Below are 25,580 nucleotides of genomic sequence, written 5' to 3' on the forward strand. Positions count from 1 at the left end.
GAACTTAAAGATGTATTGTTCCTTGAAACACAAAAAAATGAAGGTCAAAATATTTTAAATTGGCCATACCAAAGTCACCATAATATTGAGAAAGTTGGTTTTTAGTCGCAATTGTGAGTAGATCAATAAGACCTTGTTTGTCAATTGACAAGTCATATTGCACGTTAAACAAGTCATTCTAAAAAAGCTTTCTCAGCGAGGATCTTGATAGTCTCATCCAAGGGAACATTTGTAAATAGTGAGACAACATCATAAGAAACTAGCAGATCATTGGTACCAATGGATGCTGAGTGATTGTCCTTAGACAAATCTAAAAAGTCAGGGATTTTAAAGTCATTGCTTGCTAGTGGTTTTAGTTTGTCATCCAACCATTTTGCTAGTTTATACTTAGAAGACCGACTAAGCCTAGCTGAATATATTTTATAGAAATTTAGGATATTGGCAAAAAGAAAGTTGTGCATCCTGTTACCAACTGGTGGTAGCTAGGCTGGGGCGGTTCCAACGACATCATCATTTTAGCGGTCACTGAAACACGATGGAAAAATAGTTCTGCGCAAAGGAATTACTTCATTGATTATGAAACCGAAGACATTGTCGCGCGTTGTAATGTTTGATGTAAGGTTCGTGAGGCTTCCATGTAATTTCACTTTTCCCAGGTATAACAAATCAATTTTAAATGGCAATAGACTACTTTACACATTATTTTTCTTTTATTCAATAAACTTACCATTGCAATGTGTTTTTTTTTTCTCTTGTTGCAATGTTGATAGAAACATAGTTTTCTTATATACTTAAATTTCATAGATCATAGGATCAAATGGTTAGGCTTCATCGACCATTGAAATACTGTTTTCTATTGTTTTTTAGAATACATCATGCGTGTTGGTTCTGTTAGATCACAGGATTGGAGTCTGACCAACAAACTTTATTTAGATGGCTTGTTCCTGGTTAGTACAAAGCTTAATTGGTTTTATCAATACTGTCTTACAATGTAGTTAGATGGCTCAGTTTGATCTATTAGTCCTGCTGCTATCAATGATTTTAACAAACATTATTATTGTTGTTTAATTAAAGGTTTGCATGATGAATAAAAATTATGCGAATAAGAATGTTTCTACATTTCGGTTGTTACTACTACTACTGTACTACTACTACTACTACAACCATCGTTTGGAGATAAACTTGATTTTTGATTTAGACGGCTTATTAGTACGGGTCTAACCTAATGTCCTTATTAAAGATTTTAACCAGCTTTATTTAGATGGCTCAATCTTTATAAGCACGGAGCTAACCTATTTGTGTTATCAAAGATTCTAACAGACTTTATTTAGATGACACTTTTCTGATATCCCATACAGAGGTTGTTGAGTTGTGGCTCATTTGCAGTAATTAACTTTAAATTATCAGTATATCTATCTCTAACATGCTTTATATTATTACATAATGCAGAACATAATTTGTGATGCAGTAGATGAAGATGACGACAGTGTGATAGGAAACCATGCATTAAGTGAGAGTTTATTTCGCCGTGGACATACACCCACCCTACATATCTTTAATTCAACTTGGTCTAGCTATTTTCACTTTCCGAGAATAAAGGCAAGAAAATTATCATTGAATATCAAAAACTTAATAAACAAACCTAAATTTTATTTATCATGACAGTTCTTGTAAAATATAGTTGAGGTTCACTATAATATCTCTATGGTTGGACCTCCTAATTAATATGGACACCTTAGAAACTATATTTGCTCTTTTCCTATGCACTAATTATTTTGTTATCTTACTGTATTGTTTTAGGATCAGTTCAATTGGTTCAGTAAGATTGTAATATTATCTATTCATTAAGTACACATTTTGTATAGAATGGTAAAAGTTAATTAACTGTACATGCTAAAATATAGTGATATAAATAATAATATTATTACAACTTCTTTGTCATAATTTAAATATTATAATGTTCCATTTTGTTATTATCTACAGAGAAATGTTAGCAATGAGACTTGGATGATGACCATTCCCAGAAGCCTTCTTAGCAATTTAAAAGAGGGTAATTTGTATTCTATCAAAATTCCTTAATAATATGTATTGTAGTCCTACACAGAAAATGTTCATATTATTTGAAATCAAAGATTAAGTTGATTCCAAATATGAATTATACACAATTGGTTTTATTTTAAATAACTGAGGAGAAGCATGTGCTGTTTTTATATTTTTCTTACAGATTTTTATGAAGAATTTAATGTTCATGCTATGTTGGACTACAAAATGGAGGTATTTACAACTAAAGCATCTCTTTTAGACTTGAATAAAGGTAAAAATTACCAATAAATCATTTCATTTACTATATTTTATTTTATAACACACCTGATTGTATACTTGCAATTTGATTGGTCAATTATGCATCACGTGTCATTTGGAATTAGTTAAAAAAGTGATATCTAATGGCGATAATTAACACGCTCTAGGGGCGTGTTGATACAACACGCTATTACACGCATATTCAACACGCCTACATATTCACGCGCATAGCTGAGCGGCACACAACAGTCTAGGGTACAGGTGATGATAGTGCTGGTTCCGGTTCAGTGAGTAGGCCTACTGGTAGTTTGTTACAAAATATTCAACAACTGCTATGTGAAGACAAACAGTTGATCAGTACTGTCTCAACTACGATTAGAAAACATATATTAGCTTCACTGGAGCTGATGCAATCTATTATTTCTGCTGTGTGCAAAAGTGGCAGTAAGTGAGGCCATATTGATCGGGTTACCCAAGATGTTTATGAAAGTGTTTCCTTTGACAACACTAAAATGGCGGGTGACATACTGTAACTCAAATTAAAACAAAAAATGACCAACTTATAACCGAAAACAGTATCTTAAATGATAAACTTGATGATGTGGGAAAATAAAGTAGGCGAAATTGCCTATTATTGCATTGGGTTCCTGAAAACAACCGATAAAACACCCATACACTTCCGCTCGAAGTAATCACTTCGTGTATTAGAGAGAAAATAGACCTGAGTGATGTCGACAGAACAACAGATTAAAAAACAAAATCTAAACCGCGACCAATAATCATAACGTTCACTTCATATATCGAGCTCGATCCGAGGTGTTTCGTAAAAAAAGAGCCCTTAAACAATGTGGTTACTCCATCACAGAAAACTTAACCCTTCGCATATAGTAGCGTTGAGGCTGCTTGGTCTATCGATAGTGGTATTATTTGCCTATTATCAAACAAAAAAAAGTCGTCAGGTCTGAACATGATTTCCAACACCTCAAACACAACTCTTTCTAGCTAAGTACATTTACGTTTTATTTTCAACTAATAAAATTAGTATTATTTTAGATTCATTGATGGTCCAGGAAGCTAAGAGATACAACTGTTGTTTATTTATTATATCCGTAGTAGTTTAAATTTTGTTAAAGTATTCTGGATGCAGTAATGTTCTACATCCATTTGGATGTATACGTGACTTTTCTCAAACTTAATTGAACTCTTGGACTATCCAAACTCTAATCCATTTACTTTTATTGTTATATTTATTAATCAGTATCATATCAATCTTTTTATCTATTATTAACAAATTGTTCAACATTGACTATTGTATAATCACAAATGTTTACATTACATCATAATATTTTTTTCAGCACAAGGAATTACCTCTTCTGTATTATTATTTTATTTCACTTGAAATCAGTTATATATATAGTATTTTACCAGATTTATTACCATACTATTATAGCATTTCTAAGTAGTGACTATTACTATCATTGTACCACTGCTTTTACATCATTTTTTATTTGTATTACCTTTTGCAATGTGTGTGTTTATTAGGTTGGGCAGCCAAACCAATCTCTGCAGCTCTTAAGATAAAGTTTGCTCAAATTTGTTTTTGTATTATACAGTATATATATTTATCTGTTTGTGTATCCTGTTCTATGTCAAATTTTGTACCTCGAGTGAACATTCCGACCGACTAGCCGATTAAATATTTTTCCATTCAAGGATATGCTGATGCTTTCACAGCTAATCATAATTCTCATTTTTTAACCAACAAACCTAACATTTCCAAATAATATCATCCTGATGAGTTTGCATGTCTCATTAACTGCTAAAAACCCTTAACTTTAAATTTATAAGCTGTTAACATCTCTTTCTTTTCCGTTTTGATTTAATTTTGATCAATTAGCGAAACTTGGCTAAAATATGACCATCCTCTTGTCCAACTTCCCAACTATCAAGTTGTTTCAATTCTTTATAAGAGAAGATCTCAATTCTGAATTATCTACCTGTGAATCCATCTTTGTAGAAATGATTAAACCCAACACAAACAATATCATCATTGGAACCATATATAGAGCACCATCTCTTGATCCCTTACAATTCATTGATTCATCATTCATTGACTCTATTATATCCAATTTGTCCAAAAAAAAAAACTAGCTCACAATAGAAATAGGCCCTTAGAAGAACATGTGTTTGCAGTGATTAATTTCAAAAAATTGTCTTTCAATGTTTGTAGAAGCAATACTGCAATGGCATCTTGGAGAAGTATTAGATACATCACAACTCTTAGTTACATCTATAAATGACATCAAGTTGATAACAGTTGTTAGTTCCTGTGCTCCTGATGTTGTGCTAGTTGCCGTTGCTGGCATACCATCAGGTATGTTCTTTTGAAAAACATAGAATTCATCCTTTTTATATTTTTTATAATATTTAAAATTTTTATTATGGTAATGTAAATTTGGCCATTTTTATATAAACCTGATTTGAATTGAATCATGACTAAAAATGACACAGAAATGGTGGATGTAGATATATGATAGATGTTTTATATTATTTATTTATCTTCTGTTCTGTCCTTTATTGTTTATTAATTTATTTATTATTAACATTTCAGATACAATTTTTTTGGTATTTCAGTTTTACAGTTTTAGAAAACCTTTGGTATTAGTGCATTGTATTACAATTTATCAATTTCAAATGTATCAAAAAACAAATCATCAACAACTTCTCAGCTCCGCAACCAAAAGCAGATTGTCACCTTTTTGTCTGGCCCATCAAATTCAAGGTGGAAACAACAATTTACATTATACAAGTCTAGAAACTACTATGATGTTTTGTGTTCATTGAATAGAAAGTATATTTTCATTTGTTGACTTTGACTTTGTCTCAACAACTGATCATTCACTATTTCTATACATCAATATCTGTATGCTTATTGCAAATTGATAAAGTTGAGACTTTTATACAAAGGTGATGGTTGAGGTACTACTGTAACACTCTGACCATCAGGTCAACAACCCCTTATCACTATTTCTCCCTACTCAATCTATTAACATTCCTAGTGGTTTCTTTCTGTGTCCCTATTTACTCTTTATTCACTTTCCTATTACCCACATCCTTTATCAATTACTGTTTCCTCATCATTAAGGAATGTTCCCTTTTCCAAATATTCCCTTCCCAGTACATGCATATTAATTAGGACCGTTCTTTAAATATGGATGTACTGGAAAGGAGAATAAGAAAAGTTGAAGGAAAATTAGAGAATAGATTACAGATAACATCTTTGATATAGATTGGAACTTTGTAGAAGGTAGAATTTTTAGTATTGACGTGTTATATTGAATAAAAATTGTTCTGGACAAACCATATTTGCTGGTTGTATATTGAATTTAGATTCTGTGACTGTGTGACATCCTGCCACAACAGACTATTTCGGAACAAGTAACGTACAACAACAACAACCTCACACAAACACCATATTATACTACAGTAAATCATCACTGCCTTTGTACCATATATTTGTTTTATGTTTGTAAAAATGATTCTATTTCATATTTTAGTGTTACCTATTTGCGTGTCATATGCTAATTTTATGGATCTATCAGATACATCTTGTTATGATTTGAGCCAAGCAATTTGCCCAGGTAAGTTTTTATAATTGAAGATAAAGTTTCAATACTTGTTCAATAACACCAAAATGCTGTTTGAACAAACTTTGATGAAAGTTTTATGTACAGTAGGTTTATTTTCAATGATGTTGATTAAAACAGTCACATATTAAACAATATGTTCCGAAAATTTCCTCAAAACATATAATTAAAAATCATTATACTTCAGTAGATTCATTTGATTGGAGGATGTGGTGCATGATATTCAATAAATTCTATTGAACTCTTAATTACATCATGCAATGTTATATGGTTGTTCCTTCATTTTTGTTACACTGTGAGCAACCACATGCACGGCCTAAATAGGTCTGTTATAAAACAAATAATGTTTTATATTCGCGCCACAGAATAAATAATGTCATTAAACATTCATTATCTATATATAAATTATGCTTATTTTTGGAATAGGTAGACTCAGTTACTCACCCCAGCTGTTCCATGTGTACTGCGATAGCTATATTTTATTACATTTTAGCAGGTCTTTACAATATTGTTCCTTTTTAGGAAGATATCATGAATGGTATTTAAAACAAAATTTTGGATTTCATCGGTAGATTTTTAACCGTCGGCGGTAAAGTTAGTTCCAAGGTAACTGTTTGTTATCTGTGTCCCATTAGGACCCTGGGATATTTCTGCCCATGTTGCAAGTCGTCTAAAACATCTTCCTTAGGCCAAAATGGCCCACTTTGTTGCGAAAGTTAGTTTCACAGGATGTTTAAGTATTAATTATACCAATTAGGCCTAAGGTATTTATTTATTCCCACACCTCCCCAATAAAACATCATTTGGAATAATAATCGCCGCCCTGCGCACTCAAAGCAATATAATAAATGCTCCCATCCACATACATTTATACACACAAAATTATTGTATTATATTTATAACACCATTTTGCTATTTGTAGTAGAATTCATCGGACTGTTATCTACACTTTATTCTTTTTTACCACGTTTCATATCTAGGGGAATTTATTTGATTATAAATGTTACAATATTATTGCTAACTAAAAAATGAAATGTTTCCCTTGAAAAAGCGCCTCCCTCAAATGAACTCCACCTCACCACCTCCATCCTAAAAAATCCTACCAAACAATCACAAAAACAGTACTTTAATGTTATTTATCATCTTAGACACTGTGAAACAGGTTTAGTTTTACGATTCATTTCAATAATGTCAACCACACTCCGAAAACGTCCAGGCCAGAACATCCTTCTACAACCTTTTTACCCGAGTCATTATTTAACATTCCGAGAACCATTGTCTACACTTCCTAGAGGTGGGACGAGCAAAGCAAGCTCACCCTCTAGTTTGAATAATACAGTATTATTATTAATATGACCAAAGAATGAAAAAATGGAATTGTTCATTTAATCGTGTCAAAACCTATGTTTTCTCAACAACGGTACAGTACTTCTCATAATATTATTATGCAGATTGTTCCAACTTGATTCTATTGGATATGGAACTTACATCTACTTATCTGGTTGTCTTTACGAATTATGGAGTGTTTGTCAGTAAAGAAATTACTGATTTCTACAAAGGTTATAAATTGCAGGTATTGGAATACGTAGGCCTATTTTTTTGTAAAGAACACATTGAGTCCCATTGGTATTACTATTAAACAATGGAGTAAAATGCACAATGTCTAGCTTTGTATGCATATTATATATATTATCGAGTCATATGGCCGAGCGGTTAAGGCAGGGGCGCCGTTTATCGTACCTAAAGAGCCAACAACAACATCGGCAAGGGTTCGAGGCCGACTCGCTCCTAGTTCTGGTGGTGGAACAAGTCTTCTCGGATAAGGACTATAAACCGTAGGTCCAGTGTACACAGTTATAACCTGTGTGTACTTTAAAGAACCCAGTTCATTATTCGAAAAAGAGTAGGGGGTTACCCCGGTGAACTGGTTCACACAATAGCCTCTGTATCAGGGGGATTACCACCTATCTGATAGGACAGTGATTAATTTACTATTGGTAATCCTTGGCCACAGTGCCTAAAGACATAAAATAAAATAAATAAAATCTCTTAACCTGGTTTTACAACTCAGTGAAGCCAACTGCTACCCTTTGTGGCCAAGATATGGCATACAAACATAAATCTAACTAAAAATATGCAGGTTTGTTCATTTTGACCTAATGAAACATATTTAAAAAGCCTATCTGTGTTTTTTTATCTAGTTAATGTTTAATTACATTCACATCAATGACATAGAACAAGAAAGCTGGATTAACTATGAATTGATGCACACGTCAGAGTGTCAGTCTGCCCTCAGTGTTGGACTGGTGTCATATGGTGAGTAATGATACAAACTTAGGTGTCTGGGCAGCTGTCTAGATACAGTAGCTAATTGTTTATAACCACATAGAATAACGGTGTCCAAAACAAAACCAATAACCATCCTCCGATCGCATAAAATCACCACCTAGTGCTGAGTATTAAGTGATTGAAGGATCTATTTTTGTTTTGTAATGTAAATGTTATGCTTATTTTCTTGTTATGCAAAAAATATTTATTTATGTGAATATGTTGGATCTTTCTGTCAAGTGAATAATTATTTTGTTGTTTCATTTTACTCCATGTGTTTACCTCCTTAGTCATAAAATATTTAGTTGGGCCATAAAAATGTGTATATGGAGGTGTTTATACCTCCATGCTTCATGTGTATCTGTATACATATAAAATGTCATTTTTCTGTGACAGTTAAGCCGGTATTCCTAGTACCTAGTGCATCTGATATATCAAAGGTAAACAAAAGGATAAACCCTTACGCTTGGATTATTTATGATGTATTGTTTGTTGCATTTTAAAACATGACTACGTTGTTCTTGTTATTATTAATGTTTTTATATATTTTTCCTTCAATATTAGGTTGTTTTATAAAGTAATCTTTTAAAGTTTTGCATAATTTGTACTAACCTGTTAATATTTATTTTAAAACTTTACACTAAAATTAATGTTGATTTTGAAGGCTTGAGTAGTCAATGAAATAGAAAAAATACTAGAACATACTGTAAATCTGATTTTGGCCTAAGGCTATAGTTTGCAGAACGTTGCTATAAAATGATCTGATGATAAAAGCCTGACTGTTAAATATAGTCCTATGCCTAAATTCATGAGGAAAAAAATTAAATCGTTTAGAAAATTTAGATTTTTATATTTATTAAAAAAAACAAATACATGAAACAATTTACATATAAAAAAAGTGATTAAAGATTTTAATAAACACCCATATGAAAGTTAGTTTACAATTTTACATTAATTGATAACATTGATATTTGAGTGATAGTCCAGTCCAGTGGGGATTTAAAAGGGATAACGAGTGGTATAGAAATGATTCAATATAGCAGTTTAATAGAGATGTTATGTAGTTGCCAAAACAAAGTTACTGGAAATCTGATGTTATACTTCTAGTATCATATTTATTCAAATATAAAATTAACAATAATAATGAATAATGTCATTTTTTCAGTAATTTGCCTTTGGATTTTTGATAATAATGAATAAATAAAAAAGTATTGTTGTTCATATCAATTTGTTTGAAAGTTACTTTTGCTTGCTGAATTCACAGAAACTGAATTTATTAATATTTCATGTTTACCTATTTACAGAATGCGTTAATGAGCGTAGCACCTTACACATCTTGGATTGAAATACAATTTCCTGGATTGTATAATGTTAGCCAAACAATAGCTGTTGTTATGGATATTGATAGATATATCATCATGGTTCTTCAAAGACTCAGAGTGAGTTTCTTACTTTTGACCTCGTCTCCTGCTAAAGGCGCAATTTTTTCTGATTATTTTGGATATACAAAAGGACATCCCAATATAAATAGGGGATAAGTGAATAAGTCAGTTTAATTTATTTTTAAATTTACAACATCAAAACACGTTACATTTTAAAAAGTGATGAAAGATTATAATCCATACAATAATTACAAAACTAACATATTTTTTTTCGCATTGCCGGTTTTCATTGTTTTGAACAGGGGTGTTTAGTATTCGAGTACATACAATATTTATTTTGTGTCATTTTATCAGGAAAGATTAGATGCACCCAAACAAGATTATTAACTGGTTTAATAAAGTATTAAATTGAAAATAATTTTGAATATAAACCGACATTCTGTAACAATGAATATTAATGATCTTCAAACTTCTTTTGTTTTATTAGACATCTTACCAGGTGGTAACATTTGCCATTGAAGACCATAACTTGACCTTAAACTCGCGTCCAGTTGTACCCCCATTCATCATTCCTAATATTGATAATTCTACAAATTTGTTCAGTCTTTGTTTAACTCCCAGAACACATATTGTCTATGCAGTTGGTTCTCAGGTATGAAATGTTCATATGTTTTTCTCTAAAGCACATTTAAATTTTCTCAATAGGAATACCCAAATTAGTTAAACTCACTATTGTGATACAATACTCCTGAACAAAATGTACAACAAGACACTTTTAAATTCATAAATATTGCTTACATACAAATATAATAGATTTATTTATGACTATTTATTTAGTTAAGCTTGAGGACTAAGATAATTTACCTTTTTTTTTTACCTTTATTTACAGATATGGGTTTCTGATGATGCTGCAAATTCATTTACTCTGATTTTGGACCTTGTTGATGATTATGTGACACAGTGTTATTTTGATAACCAAGGCCATGATGCATACTTTGTTACTAATCAATTGTCCATATATTTCTCTTCAATTGGTATGGAACTTTTGTTTGCACTTTTTAGAAATGAGTAGGTCTAGTAAGATTTATATTATAGTTGTATCTTTTATTAATAAAATTAAATGAAACTTAACTGAACTCGACTAATTATGCAACTTAATCTCCTTGCTGAAACTTAAAGACCCCTTACCTACGTTTTTTAGATCTAATTTAAGATCATAAACTATATTTAATGTAAAAATAATTCTATATGGTCCTATTGCGATAACTTAAAAATGTGAAAAATAAGTCGATTCTAATAATTATAGCGACCCGCTATAATTTCCAAAATGCATTGCGGGCGGATTAATATTTTTGTTTTTCTTCTGTAATTCACCCCACTTTTCGATCGATCGTAAGGGCAAAACAAATGTAAGACTCCTAACTTTTCAGCGAAAATACCAGGTTTTCCCCAATTTGTATCAATGTTTAAAAAAAAAATAGAAAGACAATTAATGCAGCAACTATACAATGTCAGGCTAGGTATATAGCTAGCGTACGATGTTTTTACGTTACCGATGTTTACCAGCTACTAGGCCTACAAAACTAAGCTTAGCTGGGCTAGGCCTAAAGATCGTCCACGAGAGGTCATTCGCCGCAAGCTACTTAGGTAGTGCATTGTTTCTCACTTTTTATCATAATTTACGACAAGGAATGACCTGGTTTAATGTTTTTAAAGTAATATATATGTATTATTTGTACAAAACGTCACAAATTGTAGGGTAGGGATCTTTAAAGATGACCTGAAGTGAAAATAAACCTAATCTTCTTTGCTAATTAAATGATAACTGGTTAATTAATTAATGAAAGCTCATTTTGTAATTGAAAACAAGGTGTAATCTTTAATGTTATACATGTTTACTAATGGAGCTCTAAAATTTATCAGTTCAGGTCACCTTTAAAATCTGAAAATAACTTATATTAATGTAATTCTGTTACCAGGGGGGGTCACATTAGACAAGTTTTTTGTTTTAAGTCAATGTTTTTATTTTAAAATAATAAATATGTGTTGTGCCATTTTTCCCTATAAAGTTGATGACTATAAAATGATCAACTAAACCTAACCTGAGCCTAACTGTTAAATAGTCCTATGCCCAAATTCATGAGGACAAAATAAAGTCGTTCATTGAGATACAGTTTTTCCCTTAAACATTTTAAAGGAATATGACTTTATTTTTCATGAGATATATAGTTTTAGTGTTTTTAAGAACTTCATTTCATTATTTTGATTTAAAATCCAGATGGTTTTAAACTTTAAAAACATGCGTAGTTACTCAATGTTTTTTTGTCATTGCCAGTTGTTTGTGTATTTCCTAATTAAAGCATTTTTAAAATATTGACTTGCAGGTGTGAAGAGATCAGTTTCGCTTATAACCAATGTCCAGGCACCAATGAGTCTATATATATCACACCTAAATGAAATTTACATTATACAAATTAGCAATGCTACACATGGATTTATTACTACAACAAAACTTGATGTAAAGAAACAGATAAAGGTGACTCAAAATTATCACAGTACATTTTGATGTTTATTTTCGTTTTTGAGATTGCACTCACGGTCACTTAACCTTGCCCTAATGTTGATCAAGATTACTTTTTAGATTTTTTTTTCTGTACTGACAACAACATATGTCATTATTGATATAATAGTTAACATTTATTTTATGATTGATATTATTGTTTGTGATTTTTTTGGCTTTATTTTGTTTCTCTGTGATTTCCAGTCATAATCTTAATTTGATGTTGTGTATGTAATATTATATATAGGTTAGTGAAGAAAAGATTAACTGTTCCTTATCTGCCCAATACATGACAGCTAAAAGAATTCTTCTCTTTGAGCATCAGAGTGTAATACCGTGTAACAGAAAGCTGTGCAAGTCAGACATAGGAACAATATTAACAATAAGGTACTTGCTGCTGTTCAATTTTTACAATTGCTTAATTGTAAGCCTACACATTCGGTTAGATTCCATAAGTCATCCGACTCAAATAGAAGCATAGTGTTGTTCGTGATTGAGTTATGTGAATTTGTAATTAAGGCCTCTTATTTTATTTTAACCAAACGCGTTGAATGTTGATAGAAAGTTGATAAGCCAACGTAAGCAATGACATTCTACCGACGTTGCCCCAACACACTGTGCCAACGTCTGACGAACATGTTGGACCAACTAAGTGCGATGAAAAAAATTAAGTCGCAAAAAGTTTATAATCCAATAGAAAAAATGACGTTTTACCGACGTTGCCCTAACACATTGTGCCAATGTCTGACCAACACGTTGGGCCCACTAAGGGGTCGATGTCGCATAAAGGTGTTAGGCCGACGTAACTTTTGAACATAAACCAATGTTGGCCCAACGTTTCATTGTTAGCTGGAACTCTCTTTTTTCTGAATGACCATTAGTGAAAGTGCTAGTAAATAGGCCTAACTCAGTAAGCTAGTCCATAGTGCTTGTTTACACTAATACCCACTTATGTCTTTTTTCTTCTCTTTTTTTTAGTGATGGACAAACACGCATAACTGACATTACGCACTTAAATAGGTCAGATGGATTCAGTTTCATGGCAACAGCAGATATCATTACACCTTTGTCCTTTGAAAAACTTTCTTCTGAGCCAGCACAGAAGTATAACATTTGTGAGTTTACGAAAAAAACACATTTACAGCAGTCCACCACATAGATAGCAAGTTTCTGATTATTTAAAAAAAAAAACATTATTCAAAAAATCAAGGTTAGTTTTCTTTGGGCCTGTTTCTGCTGCAACTACTCAAAATATGGTATAAAAATTATACCGTATTTTTTAGTACCCCGTTTCTGCTAACAATACTTCTTGGGTGGTCGTGTTAAAATTCATCCTTTTTACTCAAATTGCCATTAATTTATTTGTTTGATAATTAAAAGTCGCAATACACAAAGTTTTACGCCTCACTTTCAAAAGCCTAGTGATAGAGATGTTGTGAGAGCACAGCTACAGTATTGCCCGATGTCCCAATATCCGGGCCAAAACATTGTAATGGGGGACAAGTAATTCGTTCCCTCCCCGAGTTGCAATGTTGTACTGCTTTCGCAGGCTCTTTAGCTTTGAGTTTGCTTGCTTTGGAGTCTATTCTGTACTCCTGCGCAATTTTTTTAGAAATATCTTTATAAATGTGGTTGTCCTTTTTATTACCTTTTAGTTGGCCGGACATTTTCCCTCCCCACACAGAATTATATAGTAAATACCGTAAAATCTTTGCTCCACATTTTCGCCGAATATATCTATACACGTGTGTAATATAGCTGACAGCGACAAAAAATAAAAACATGATGTTGACCTCATGTCGAAGTTTTTTTTTTAAATACGGTATTTTTTATTGGCACAGAAATGGTTACAGAAAATACGGTATAAATTTGTAAATACCGTATTTTATCCACAAATTTTGTGGGGAAAATACGGTATACATAATACGGTATTTTTTTTTATGAGCGAAGTTTCTACTGCCAAAAAAATACGGCAAAAAATATTTTCTTGGCAGCAGAAACAGAGCCCTAGAAACTCTGGTTTCCATAGATTGTTTATAAACAAGAGCCTTGCACAAGGTTTACCATAATATAATGGTTTCTTGAGTTTGGTTATTCTTAATTAATTCATTGTATCTACAAGGTAATCAAATATTTGCTTTTCATTCTACAAAAACGTTTTTTTGAAATGGTTGAATTGTTTGGAATTTTATCCTTTTTGTGAGGACAATTTTTAACCAGGAAAAAAAACATCTTTTTTTAATATTCTTGATAGAAACAGGCCCTAACACCTCACTGATCAACCCCGCCCAACCCAACACCACACAATGGGGCTCACACACACAAAACAATGTTGACACACCAGTGTGTATATTCTTGAGAATTGTATTATTTTGCTTGTAGCTGTATCAGGTGATGGCTCACAACTTCAACTACAACTTCAAGGAGTAATAGGTAAATATTGGATGATTAATGATATCAATTCTTATATTGCTCTTGGCACCAAATGTATGTTGTACATTGATCGAAAGTGAGTGCATCATATCACAATATGAAAATATCAATGGTATTTATAGAGGGCCACTTAAATTATTAGAATCGACTTGTTTTTCAAATTTTTAACCGTTTAAAAATGACAAAAATATTGCAATAGGTCCATATAGTATTTATTTGTAGTGTGTGAACTTAAATTATTGCATTGCATAAGTCATTAGTGGCTTTTTTAAGAAATAAGAGATAGCAGTGAAATTGTAACGATTGTAATGCAAACTAATCACTGCAGAACGAGCTACTGTAATTAAAATTGCATAGCTTTTGTAATTAATACTGCCTGCATGTATGTATGGAATTATTATCTATTCAAGATTGAATTGTTGAGTCATGACTTCCCTCGCATTACAGTAATTGGCAAAGTTTTATCCTATATTATTTACATCAGATGATATAATGCTTTTGTAAACAGGGGCACTTAATTATTGATTAGCATTATGCAGATTTTCTCCTAAAGGTTTCTTTCTGATATTTGATTCCAGATCAATCAGATGGGTGGCAGCAAGGAAGCGTGGGTAAAACTATCATCCAGCCAGGACTTTCCAGCATTCTCATCTTATCAGTAGAGAATGAAGCAGTGGCTTTTGGTACATCTGTACTGCCCTCACTTGTTCATTCAGATTATCATGCTGGTCAATGGTTTATGCACAATTCACCAGGTAACATTTGTAAAGATAAGCTAGTTTTTCTCTAATGGGATGTGTTTTAAGTTTAGACAAAAGTTAAACTGTGAAAGAAATATCAATTATGATTTCCTTATAGTTGGAAGGTCAAGCAGTATATCTGAAGAGTTATGTCACCATCAGTTGATACTTGATGACACCATTGCTAAAAATAGACTCATCTACCTTGATATAGGAGACAGCTATAAGTTTACTATTACTGCTATCAGTTTTAAAAAAGGTACCTTTACGAACAATCAGTAATTTTGGTTTTTATGTTTTTCTACACAAACATAACATTCTAAACTAAATTCTAACAACTAAAAATCAAAATTACACTAGTAAAAAATGTGAAGGAGGAGGCCAAAATAAGTGACAAGAGAGAGAGACAAACTTTAAGTAATTAAATAAAGGTTGTATGTTTAGCTTAGAACAACCTGCGACAAATGCTACATTTCATTTGTTTATATTATTGTTGTTTTTTTTCAAATATTTCACATTGTATGTAAACTGTTTCATACTACATGCCAAAGGGAGGCTACCAAATCAAGTGGGCTGCCGATTTTTTACTTTTCCTACCACCAACCGATTTAGTCCCTTGTTTCTACTGCTTTCTTTAAAAAAGTTATATTTTCATACAGATTTTCAATTTAAAATTGAAAATATAATGTCAGTGCTTTTATATAATTAAATTTCTGAATTAACATGATCCAGGTCCTATTTATTTATAGGCCTGTCTTCGTCATCATTTTTGTAATCATTTTGTAATAAATAGCAACACAAATATTTTTTAGTTTTTGTACCTTCAGACTCTTTCTAAAGGCTTGTTTTAATAAAAGATTGGTGAGAGGCTGGCTGTGTGGAAACCAAAATGTTTTTATTCTTAAATGTTAGCAAGTATCATGCTGTTTCTGTTCACAATCCTTCAGTGGGACAACACAACCTTTAAACTGTTTTTTTATTTTTTCAGGGTATATACAAAAATCTGATAAACGTCTAATGAAGTTGACTATAAGTAACCATTATATAATTTATGTTGTGCCAGAGTATCAAAGAAGTAGCCTTGGAATAGAGACACTCACAGTCAATGTACGCAATCATATAAACCAACAGGTAGGCCTATGTATTAATATTCAACTTTTCATGTTTATTCATTATAAAAAGATTGCTAAGTATATCATTTGATATTTTAAGATATTTTGTGTTCAATCAACTCTGAATTGAGAATTACACCACATTACAAGTTTGGTAAAAACGTGCAGAGTTAATCTGGATTCATGTCACCATGTAATGTTGTGTAATCATACCCAAGATGCAGAAATGCAAAAGGTGCATATTAAGAGCCATTGTCTGTAAAAATCAAAGATTTGGTGGCAGATGTAAAAAAATGGATTTCTCTCAAATTTTTACCATGAATAGACATTTCAATAAAAAGCATATCTACAACATTCATTTTATTTTTTAGCCTCCGTTGCCATGACAACGGTCAATTATCCAAATTTTGATGTTTTTGCCATTTTTCACAGATTTTCTATAGTGAAAAAGTACAAACTTGTATACTTATTTTAACCAAAAATACTTACAGTATACAGTTTTTGTTTATAGCAGTGTAAACAACATGTATTGAGTTCCATTTAATGTAGAAAAAAAATAAATTACAAAATGGAGTTTGGTTGATACCATAATTTTAAAAAGGGGTGTTTTTAAAAAATATTTTTTTTATAAAAGTATACCTCATAAACGTACCTATAACTTCCAAAGTGGTGTTTTTAAATCAATGAGGTTTTTTAATTTGATAGTCAATAGGTTTGTCAACAATAATCACGAAAAAAACACTGGGGTAAATTTCGTACATAGGTTTTGTGTTGCCAGGAAAATACGAAAAAGACAAAAAATATAACAAAATATCAACAAACAAAACACATGAAACACAATTTAAATATGGCTAATCCAATAATAAAATTTATATGTGGCTTGTCATAATGCTACTAGAGTCATACGAATAGTTTAGATAAAATAGGAGAATGTGTTGCCAGGTTTATTTCAATTAATTGCCAGAAAAACAGTATTTTGCATTGAAATATTTAGTTGATGGAAAATAATGTTAAACTTGGAAATAATTGCGTCAATGGTTTTTATAAATTTTAAAATCTATTTTGTGTAAAGAGATACAGAAAGACCTCCCAAAAAATCTGACCTTGTAAATAGGTCATTTGAGGTCAAAAGGGGTCAGAATGCAAAACAGGACAGGTCCCCACTTTACTACAACTATTAATGTTTTATCAAAATTTACAAGATAGTTCATAACAATTCTCAACAATTTTCATATTTTACCTATAGTGTTACCTTAGCAACCATTTCTATGTGTAACTAAGGAAAGTAATTTAAAAAAAACGTAAAAAATGGCGTTTTTATAAATACAAAGAATTGATTGCATTTGTAATTTTTCTCAATTTTACTTCTACTGCATTCCATTAATGACAAACCTGACCTTGTAAATTCATTCATTTTGAGGTCAACATTTTACCATAGTAACTGTTTCTATGCCAAAATTTCAAAAAAAATAAGGGGTTTTTCATAAATACAAAACATTTTTTCTACATAGTTTTCCATTTCTACTTATTGCCAAATTTACTTTAGATACTGAATCCTAATAATCTCAGAAAGAAAGTCTTGACGAATCTGAATAAAGGTAAAAAAAATGACCTTTAGTGTTATCTTAAACCTGTTTACGTAACAAATGATATTAAAAAAAAAAAAATTAAATATGGAGTTTCATGAAAAAAAAAAATTTTTACATATTGAGGTCAAATGACATCAACATTTTACCTATAGTGTATTGTAGCAACTGTTTCTATACTAACTAAGTACAATATTTTTAATTTGGGGTTTCATGACTACAAACAATTGATTACATAGCTTTACTACCTTTTCCCAAATTTACTTATCTACTGAATCCCAGAAAATGTCTGACCTTGTGAAAGGGTCATTTGTTGGGTCAAGTTATGTCAAAATGTATTATTTATGTTATCTTAGAACCTGTTTCTATGCATAACTAAGGATAATTGTTTTTTTAAATACAGTAAGTGGCCACCCTCGGGACCTGGAAAAGTGGCCGCTTACGGGCGGTGACCCCTTACGGGAGGTTCTGCCGATAAAGGGCCAAAATCACTTATTATGGCTATATACGATATTCTTAACGAAACGAGCCTCTCAATTTTCCAGCTAATTGTAGGCCTATTATTATTTATAATCATGTGGTTTAGTATTTTTTAGCATTTTCAGACAAATTTTAAAAACTTTTATCATATGAAAAATTCGGTCAAAATCTGTGTAGTTTTCTCATCTCTTCACAGTAATGTTTTTAAAACCTCTTCAAAATAAAGCTAATATATAAAGAAATACAATAAACATGCACCTCTAATTCATAGGTCCATGCAATAAGTATCACATTTTTCGATTGGCCGCTTACAAAAAATCTCATTTTTAGTTTAAAAAGGTGCCCGCAGCTGCTTACGGTAAGCACAAAATGCACTAATTAGATAGGAAGAACAAACAGGCTTTTCAAAGTGCATCCGTTAAGGGAGGTGGCCGCTGTAAATAAAATATGGGGTTTTCATGAATAAAAATAATCACAGAAGAAAGTGCTTACGAATATGACCTTGTGAAACGGTAATTTGAAAATGCAAATAAGGCATGCCTGCTAATAATCTACAAATTTAAATTTGTATGAGATAAATATGCAAAATCTAAAGAATATCTCATTTTTAGTTACCATAGTAACTGTTGCTATGTATAACTAAGGGAAATTAAATAATTATCAGATAATTATTAATTAATAATTAATACTGAATCCAACCATCACAGTAAAAAAATATAGAATTTAAAACCAATTTTTAATAATAACGTGTGATATTTTACATGCTGACCTTAAATGAAATGTCAATATTTGTTATGTAGCATTAACATACCTGAGTATATCATTGACTTTTGATTGGTTCTATTTTGGGGAGGGGAAAGTGGTGGATCCAGGACTTTTAAATAGTTAGGGGGTTGAAGGCGAGGGTCTAAAAACTTAACTTTATGTCCTATCTTTTGCATTGCCATTTTTAACTTGGGGCGGATGGGGGCTTGGAGAAAGGGGGAGGGGGTGGGATGGAGGAGTTTGAATCCGTTTATTTGTTGGGGCGATGGTAGCGGCAGTTTGGGTGGTGCTTGAATGCATGCATTTGACACTCTATAGTGGATGATCGACCAAAGTGTTGCAGTTTATCTTTTTGTGGTTATAGTCGGGGGGGGGGGGGGGGGGGGGTGGTAGTCGAAAGTGGTGGTGGATGGGCATGTGGGATCTGCTTAGGTTAGCAAATAAAAGAAGTAAACAAATGAAAGAGGAGCTTCAAAATAAGAGAGGAGTAATCTGTTGCAAAGATTAAAATTCACAACGATCTGATAATTTATTCAAATTTCCAGAGGATATAATCTATAAAACGACATTAAAACTGGGAATTACAGAATCTATAATTAAAAATTAATTTTTTTTTCTCACAACACAACTAGAACTATATAAAACATTAAGAATTTTTCTGACCAATGAGTTTCAAATCAAATAATCAAAGAAAATAAAATGTTTTTACTAATATACCATGTTTTTTTTAAATAAAAATGCCTCTGTTTCTCGCAACACTGCTTGTAGATTTTAAATTTACCCCAGTATTTTATTTTAGAAATCAATTATTAAACATTAGAACTACCTATTTGTAATAAATCAGCTAAAAAAATACACCACTTTGGGCGTTATGGTGAAGTAAAGTTTAGTTGCATTGAACAATTTAAAAAAAGTGAAAAACACCCCTTTTTAAATAAATGGTATCTCCCAAAGTATGAAATAAAAAAAAATAAAAAATTTGAAACAGGTACACAATGCATTGTTATTATGCATACACTAATTTTTTTTTTTAATTAAATGAACAACACAAAAATATCGTTCATCAAAGTAGTACCAATATCCATTTTAAAAAACCTTAAAAAGGGACAAAATTTGTCAAAAACACAAATTTGGCCGTTGCCATGGAAATATACGTGTGAAATAAAAAATACTTCATATTTGATTTCTCTCAACACATATATAGCCATGTGCAAAATTTGAAAGAAATCCATTTTTTTGAGTCTGCCACTCTTTTTGATATTTCTTTGATTCTTACAGACAATGGCTCTTAAATAGTCATTAAACCACTCTGGGTAACTATGCATAAAATGCCGGTAATATTAATATGGATTAACATTATATTAAGCAGTGTAATTAAATGCAACCAATGTCAGTCCCATGTTACTGAATAGGGAGCTCCTGATTGTGATGAACTTACCAGGTTAGTTCAATTGATTTGTCATTTGTCATTGCCTGGACCTAGAAACTATGAAAACTGTGAACAATGAATTCCATGATGTTGGTCGTCACAAATCAAAAGAGCAGTAATAACAGATAAAGAAGAAATTATCCGTAACACGGAAATGGATTGCTTTAAGCTTTGCAGTTTAAAAGTGTTGTGTATTGTACATTTTTATAATAATTTAATTGATGTGTTAAGTGACAAGTACTTGATTAAAGACTGTTACATTTGTTTACTAATATTATTATAGTAGTAGTATTAATAGTACCATCGATTTATCTTTTTAAGGGCTCATCCACAATTCTCATCCAGCTTCCAGATTCTTCACTCAATTGTCCTCTAAACTCATTCTCAGTTCATTTCATTTGTGGTTGCCCAGCAACAAAACATCTTCATTACCTGCAAACACCAGAGTTGACAATAAGAGAGTTTATACAGGGTGACAAAAGAGATGATAAAGATCTTCCAATCTTACAAAGTCTCCCGGTAAAAACCATCATTCTATATTATTAAAGCAAATATCCACATTTAGATAGAATTGTCTTTAACACTTTGACTGCCAAACACGAAGATCTTCGTGTTTGGAAACACAACGCTTGACTGCCAAACACGAAGATCTTCGTGTTCCGGTAGATAGGTTAATTATTGGTATATACTATAAATATGGACACTGTGTTCGGTCTGGACCGTCAATATTTTACTATTTGACAGTAACTAATCTGATTACGAACGACTGTCAAAATGGTACCTGTCGAAATAACATACACCGCGCATCACAGTAGCGCGTAGAGCGATTGCTTGGCGCATTGTGTATCGGTCGCGCGCTAGCTATGCCGCCGAAGCATTACAAATAGTCAGGTGGCTTAGCAACAACTTTCAGGATTAACGTTACCGGTTTTTGTGGATTGGCATGTTTGTTTGCTATCTGAATAAAAAATAATGGAGTCATTTTCAATATGAAGTAATGAATTTTATTATTGTATGTATACCCTAATTGTTTTGGTGTTTCACTGTAAGTGACCGAGTTTCACGCAACAAACTTGTTTAGAAATGGTATGAATATTATCATCAGTTTACTAGATTTATGATTTATAAAATGTAATACATTTTTCGATAGTGATAACTTGTTTTTATAGGCCTATCGGTGCCGTGTAAGTAACTTTTTGTTGTTTGTTGATCTCACCGGGCGATATTTTCATATTGTGATGTCTTGCACAAAATCGCGAATATCTTGACTTTTTGCGCGAAACTACGAAAAACTCAAAAAGTGGGTTACCATTATTTTACTATTACGATTTACATATTGCGATTTGAAAATCGTTCTTGGTACCATTGTAAAGCTAAAATCTTTATGATTATTTTAGTCTAAATTACATATAAATCAGATCACATACATAGTTTCAATCGGCTTTAATAAAAACATCAAATTGGTCTAAAAACGCTGGCGGTGGCAGTTTCTAACTGGAAAAACCTCTGGCAGTCAAAGTGTTAAGTGACATCATCTTACTATTTAATGACCATGCTGTAAACAAGTTATTTTACAGGTTATCCTTGTATTCTGTAATTGTAAACAATCTTCAATACAGTCAAATACTAGTGTTTACTTATATTTTTATTCTAATAGTAACTTTAATACTATTATAATAATTTTCAGGCTAATTACCGTCCACCATCTGTCAAAGGTGTTGCAATTCCATTGAGTGACAACATATACAATGCTGACCCATCACTCCCTATAAAAAGATCCAAGTACCAGATCTCTAAGGTAATTATGACTGTCACTAAAAGTTTATGAATTTATACAGATATGAATTTTATTTACTGTATTAACACTTTCTAAATCCTGAATTTGTGAGTGAACACAGACTTAAATCACATTTATTCACAGTAACATCACCAGTGATATATATAACTACTTTTTCCTCAGAACTAGATAAATAAATAATATTTTGACATAATTATATGAAATGGCAGTTAAAACAATTACAAACTATTAGCTTTACTACAATAATGAATATGGTTTTCTACAAGTTTGTTTATGATTGTAGGAATCTGGTTCATTTAAGCAATGTACCAATGCTAGAGACCATGCTGACTGTAACTGTACTGATGAGTTGAAGTTTTCATCATTGGTTCGAAATTCTGATTGTAAAGATAAGGTACTTAATAATAATCATTCTCGGTTTGATTGCCAGGTCTATATATAGAGCAATAGTTCTTTTAATTCATCATATCTTTTAAGTGTTGTTTGCACAATCGAAATGTTTTGTTCTGTGATGAAATTTAATCAAACATGATATAAATCTGGCAGTGATCTGACATCGTCAAGATCATTGTGGTTTAGTGATTAATTCGCAGACTCCACAATCTATTCATAGAACTATAATATAATTGTACACTGTTACTTTTTATTTAGTCGTCTCCTTTAAATCTGAAGCAGGTTTTAATGCACTGAGTTCAGTTTGTTTACATGATGGCTTTGATGTTTCACCTTTAAACCCAATCTATTTTGGTGCACCATGCAAAAAGCATAATTGAATAAATATCTCACTTCACAAATGATATTTTCTTAAGGTGTATCGATTGCTATATCCAGGTCGTTTAGAACCAAGATTTGTTATCCGACAGAATGATCAGGATGATATTGCTTTGAATGGCTCATATGCTGTCTCCCTTACAGAGATCAATAACAGAAACGATTTCACATTTAAAAGTGAGTAATACATTTTACTAATAATAATAACTACTGCTGAAATTAAGTATAATATTTTATTTAGTGAATGTTGTGGCTTCATAGGAGCATTATTTAGCAATTATTAATACAAACTTTGAATGTCTGAATTATATTTTATCATCATAGATGTACCTACTCCAAGTTTGAAAGCCATGAAAGTTGACCCCAATATTCAAGATAGTGAAACTTTTCTCACACCAGATACAATAAAAATTACATTACTGGTATGAATATACAATTTTTCATACATTTTATGACTGGCTCTATATTTTTGATAAATTGTTTGCAGCGTACCATAGTCTTCCTGATTGTAGTGGCTAAACATTATTTTGTATGATTCGTTTTTTTAAAGGGTTCTGAGCTATATCATTTCAAGGTAACTGTCGTTCATGGCTTCTCGTACTGCCCTCTAGAGGATGAATTTCAGGTACTATACACTGGTTTGTTCATTGATGAATTTGTATTATATTTTCGGTAAATGTTTTAACATCTCAACATAATATTTATACATAAAATATTTGTAGAGCATAAAATATATGTTTGACCAAAAAACAATGCTAACGTTGAACAATCGGCCAATTAATAGTAAAAAACTTCAATTCCCCTCTGATATTATTTTAAACCAGTTTAGTTTAATACTCGGATTAGTTTTTGGAAATGGAAAATTATTATTATATTGTGTATTTTATTTTAGGTGTATGTTGATATGGCACCACTGCCTAATCCTATATCACTTGTCATCATTGTTATGACAAGCATTCTCATTGGTGGAATCATGTTTGCTGTTTACCTTGTTTACCTAAAACATCATTTTACGTATCGACCACGTAAACATGGTTCACAGTGCTGGCATCCTCACCAAGTAACAAGTACCCATTAACTAGTATCGACCACGTAAACATGGTTCACAGTGCTGGCATCCTCATCAAGTAACAAGTACCCATTAACTAGTATCGACCACGTAAACATGGTTCACAGTGCTGGCATCCTCATCAAGTAACAAGTACCCATTAACTAGTATCGACCACGTAAACATGGTTCACAGTGCTGGAATCCTCATCAAGTAACAAGTACCCATTAACTAGTATCGACCACGTAAACATGGTTTACAGTGCTGGCATCCTCATCAAGTAACAAGTACCCATTAACTAGTATCGACCACGTAAACATGGTTCACAGTGCTGGCATCCTCATCAAGTAACAAGTACCCATTAACTAGTATCGACCAAATGGTTCACAGTGCTGGCATCCTCATCAAGTAACAAGTACCCATTAACTAGTATCGACCACGTAAACATGGTTCACAGTGCGGGCATCCTCACCAAGTAACAAGTACCCATTAACTAGTATCGACCACGTAAACATGGTTCACAGTGCTGGCATCCTCATCAAGTAACAAGTACCCATTAACTAGTATCGACCACGTAAACATGGTTCACAGTGCTGGCATCCTCATCAAGTAACAAGTACCCATTAACTAGTATCGACCACGTAAACATGGTTCACAGTGCTGGCATCCTCATCAAGTAACAAGTACCCATTAACTAGTATCGACCACGTAAACATGGTTCACAGTGCTGGAATCCTCATCAAGTAACAAGTACCCATTAACTAGTATCGACCACGTAAACATGGTTTACAGTGCTGGCATCCTCATCAAGTAACAAGTACCCATTAACTAGTATCGACCACGTAAACATGGTTCACAGTGCTGGCATCCTCATCAAGTAACAAGTACCCATTAACTAGTATCGACCAAATGGTTCACAGTGCTGGCATCCTCATCAAGTAACAAGTACCCATTAACTAGTATCGACCACGTAAACATGGTTCACAGTGCTGGCATCCTCATCAAGTAACAAGTACCCATTAACTAGTATCGACCACGTAAACATGGTTCACAGTGCTGGCATCCTCATCAAGTAACAAGTACCTATTAACTAGTATCGACCACGTAAACATGGTTCACAGTGCTGGCATCCTCATTAAGTAACAAGTACCCATTAACTAGTATCGACCACGTAAACATGGTTCACAGTGCTGGCATCCT

The 25,580-nt window shown here is 32.2% G+C and overlaps 2 protein-coding genes across 2 annotated transcripts; both read left to right on the top strand.

Moving 5' to 3' along the window:
* Window positions 1–1,443: 1,443 nt before the first annotated feature.
* LOC140047536 (cation channel sperm-associated auxiliary subunit beta-like) lies at window positions 1,444–9,709 on the top strand. Its single transcript, XM_072092579.1, has 8 exons — window positions 1,444–1,599; window positions 1,984–2,050; window positions 2,225–2,314; window positions 4,532–4,675; window positions 5,859–5,942; window positions 7,400–7,521; window positions 8,150–8,264; window positions 9,581–9,709. Exons 1-8 carry the CDS (start codon window positions 1,444–1,446, stop codon window positions 9,619–9,621), a joined length of 819 nt encoding a protein of 272 aa, XP_071948680.1. The 3' UTR covers window positions 9,622–9,709.
* On the top strand, window positions 9,695–24,594 carry LOC140047537 (cation channel sperm-associated auxiliary subunit beta-like). The gene is made up of 17 exons (XM_072092580.1): window positions 9,695–9,715; window positions 10,146–10,310; window positions 10,548–10,692; window positions 12,043–12,194; window positions 12,466–12,605; window positions 13,197–13,333; window positions 14,601–14,651; window positions 15,230–15,406; window positions 15,510–15,650; window positions 16,380–16,522; window positions 21,085–21,282; window positions 22,451–22,561; window positions 22,845–22,955; window positions 23,371–23,509; window positions 23,657–23,754; window positions 23,883–23,957; window positions 24,225–24,594. The coding sequence occupies exons 1-17, from the start codon at window positions 9,695–9,697 to the stop codon at window positions 24,408–24,410; spliced, it is 2,190 nt and encodes a 729-aa protein (XP_071948681.1). The 3' UTR covers window positions 24,411–24,594.
* The last annotated feature ends 986 nt before the right edge of the window (window positions 24,595–25,580 follow it).

The sequence above is a fragment of the Antedon mediterranea genome, chromosome 4, assembly GCF_964355755.1.
Source record: "Antedon mediterranea chromosome 4, ecAntMedi1.1, whole genome shotgun sequence".
NCBI classification, from domain to species: domain Eukaryota; kingdom Metazoa; phylum Echinodermata; class Crinoidea; order Comatulida; family Antedonidae; genus Antedon; species Antedon mediterranea.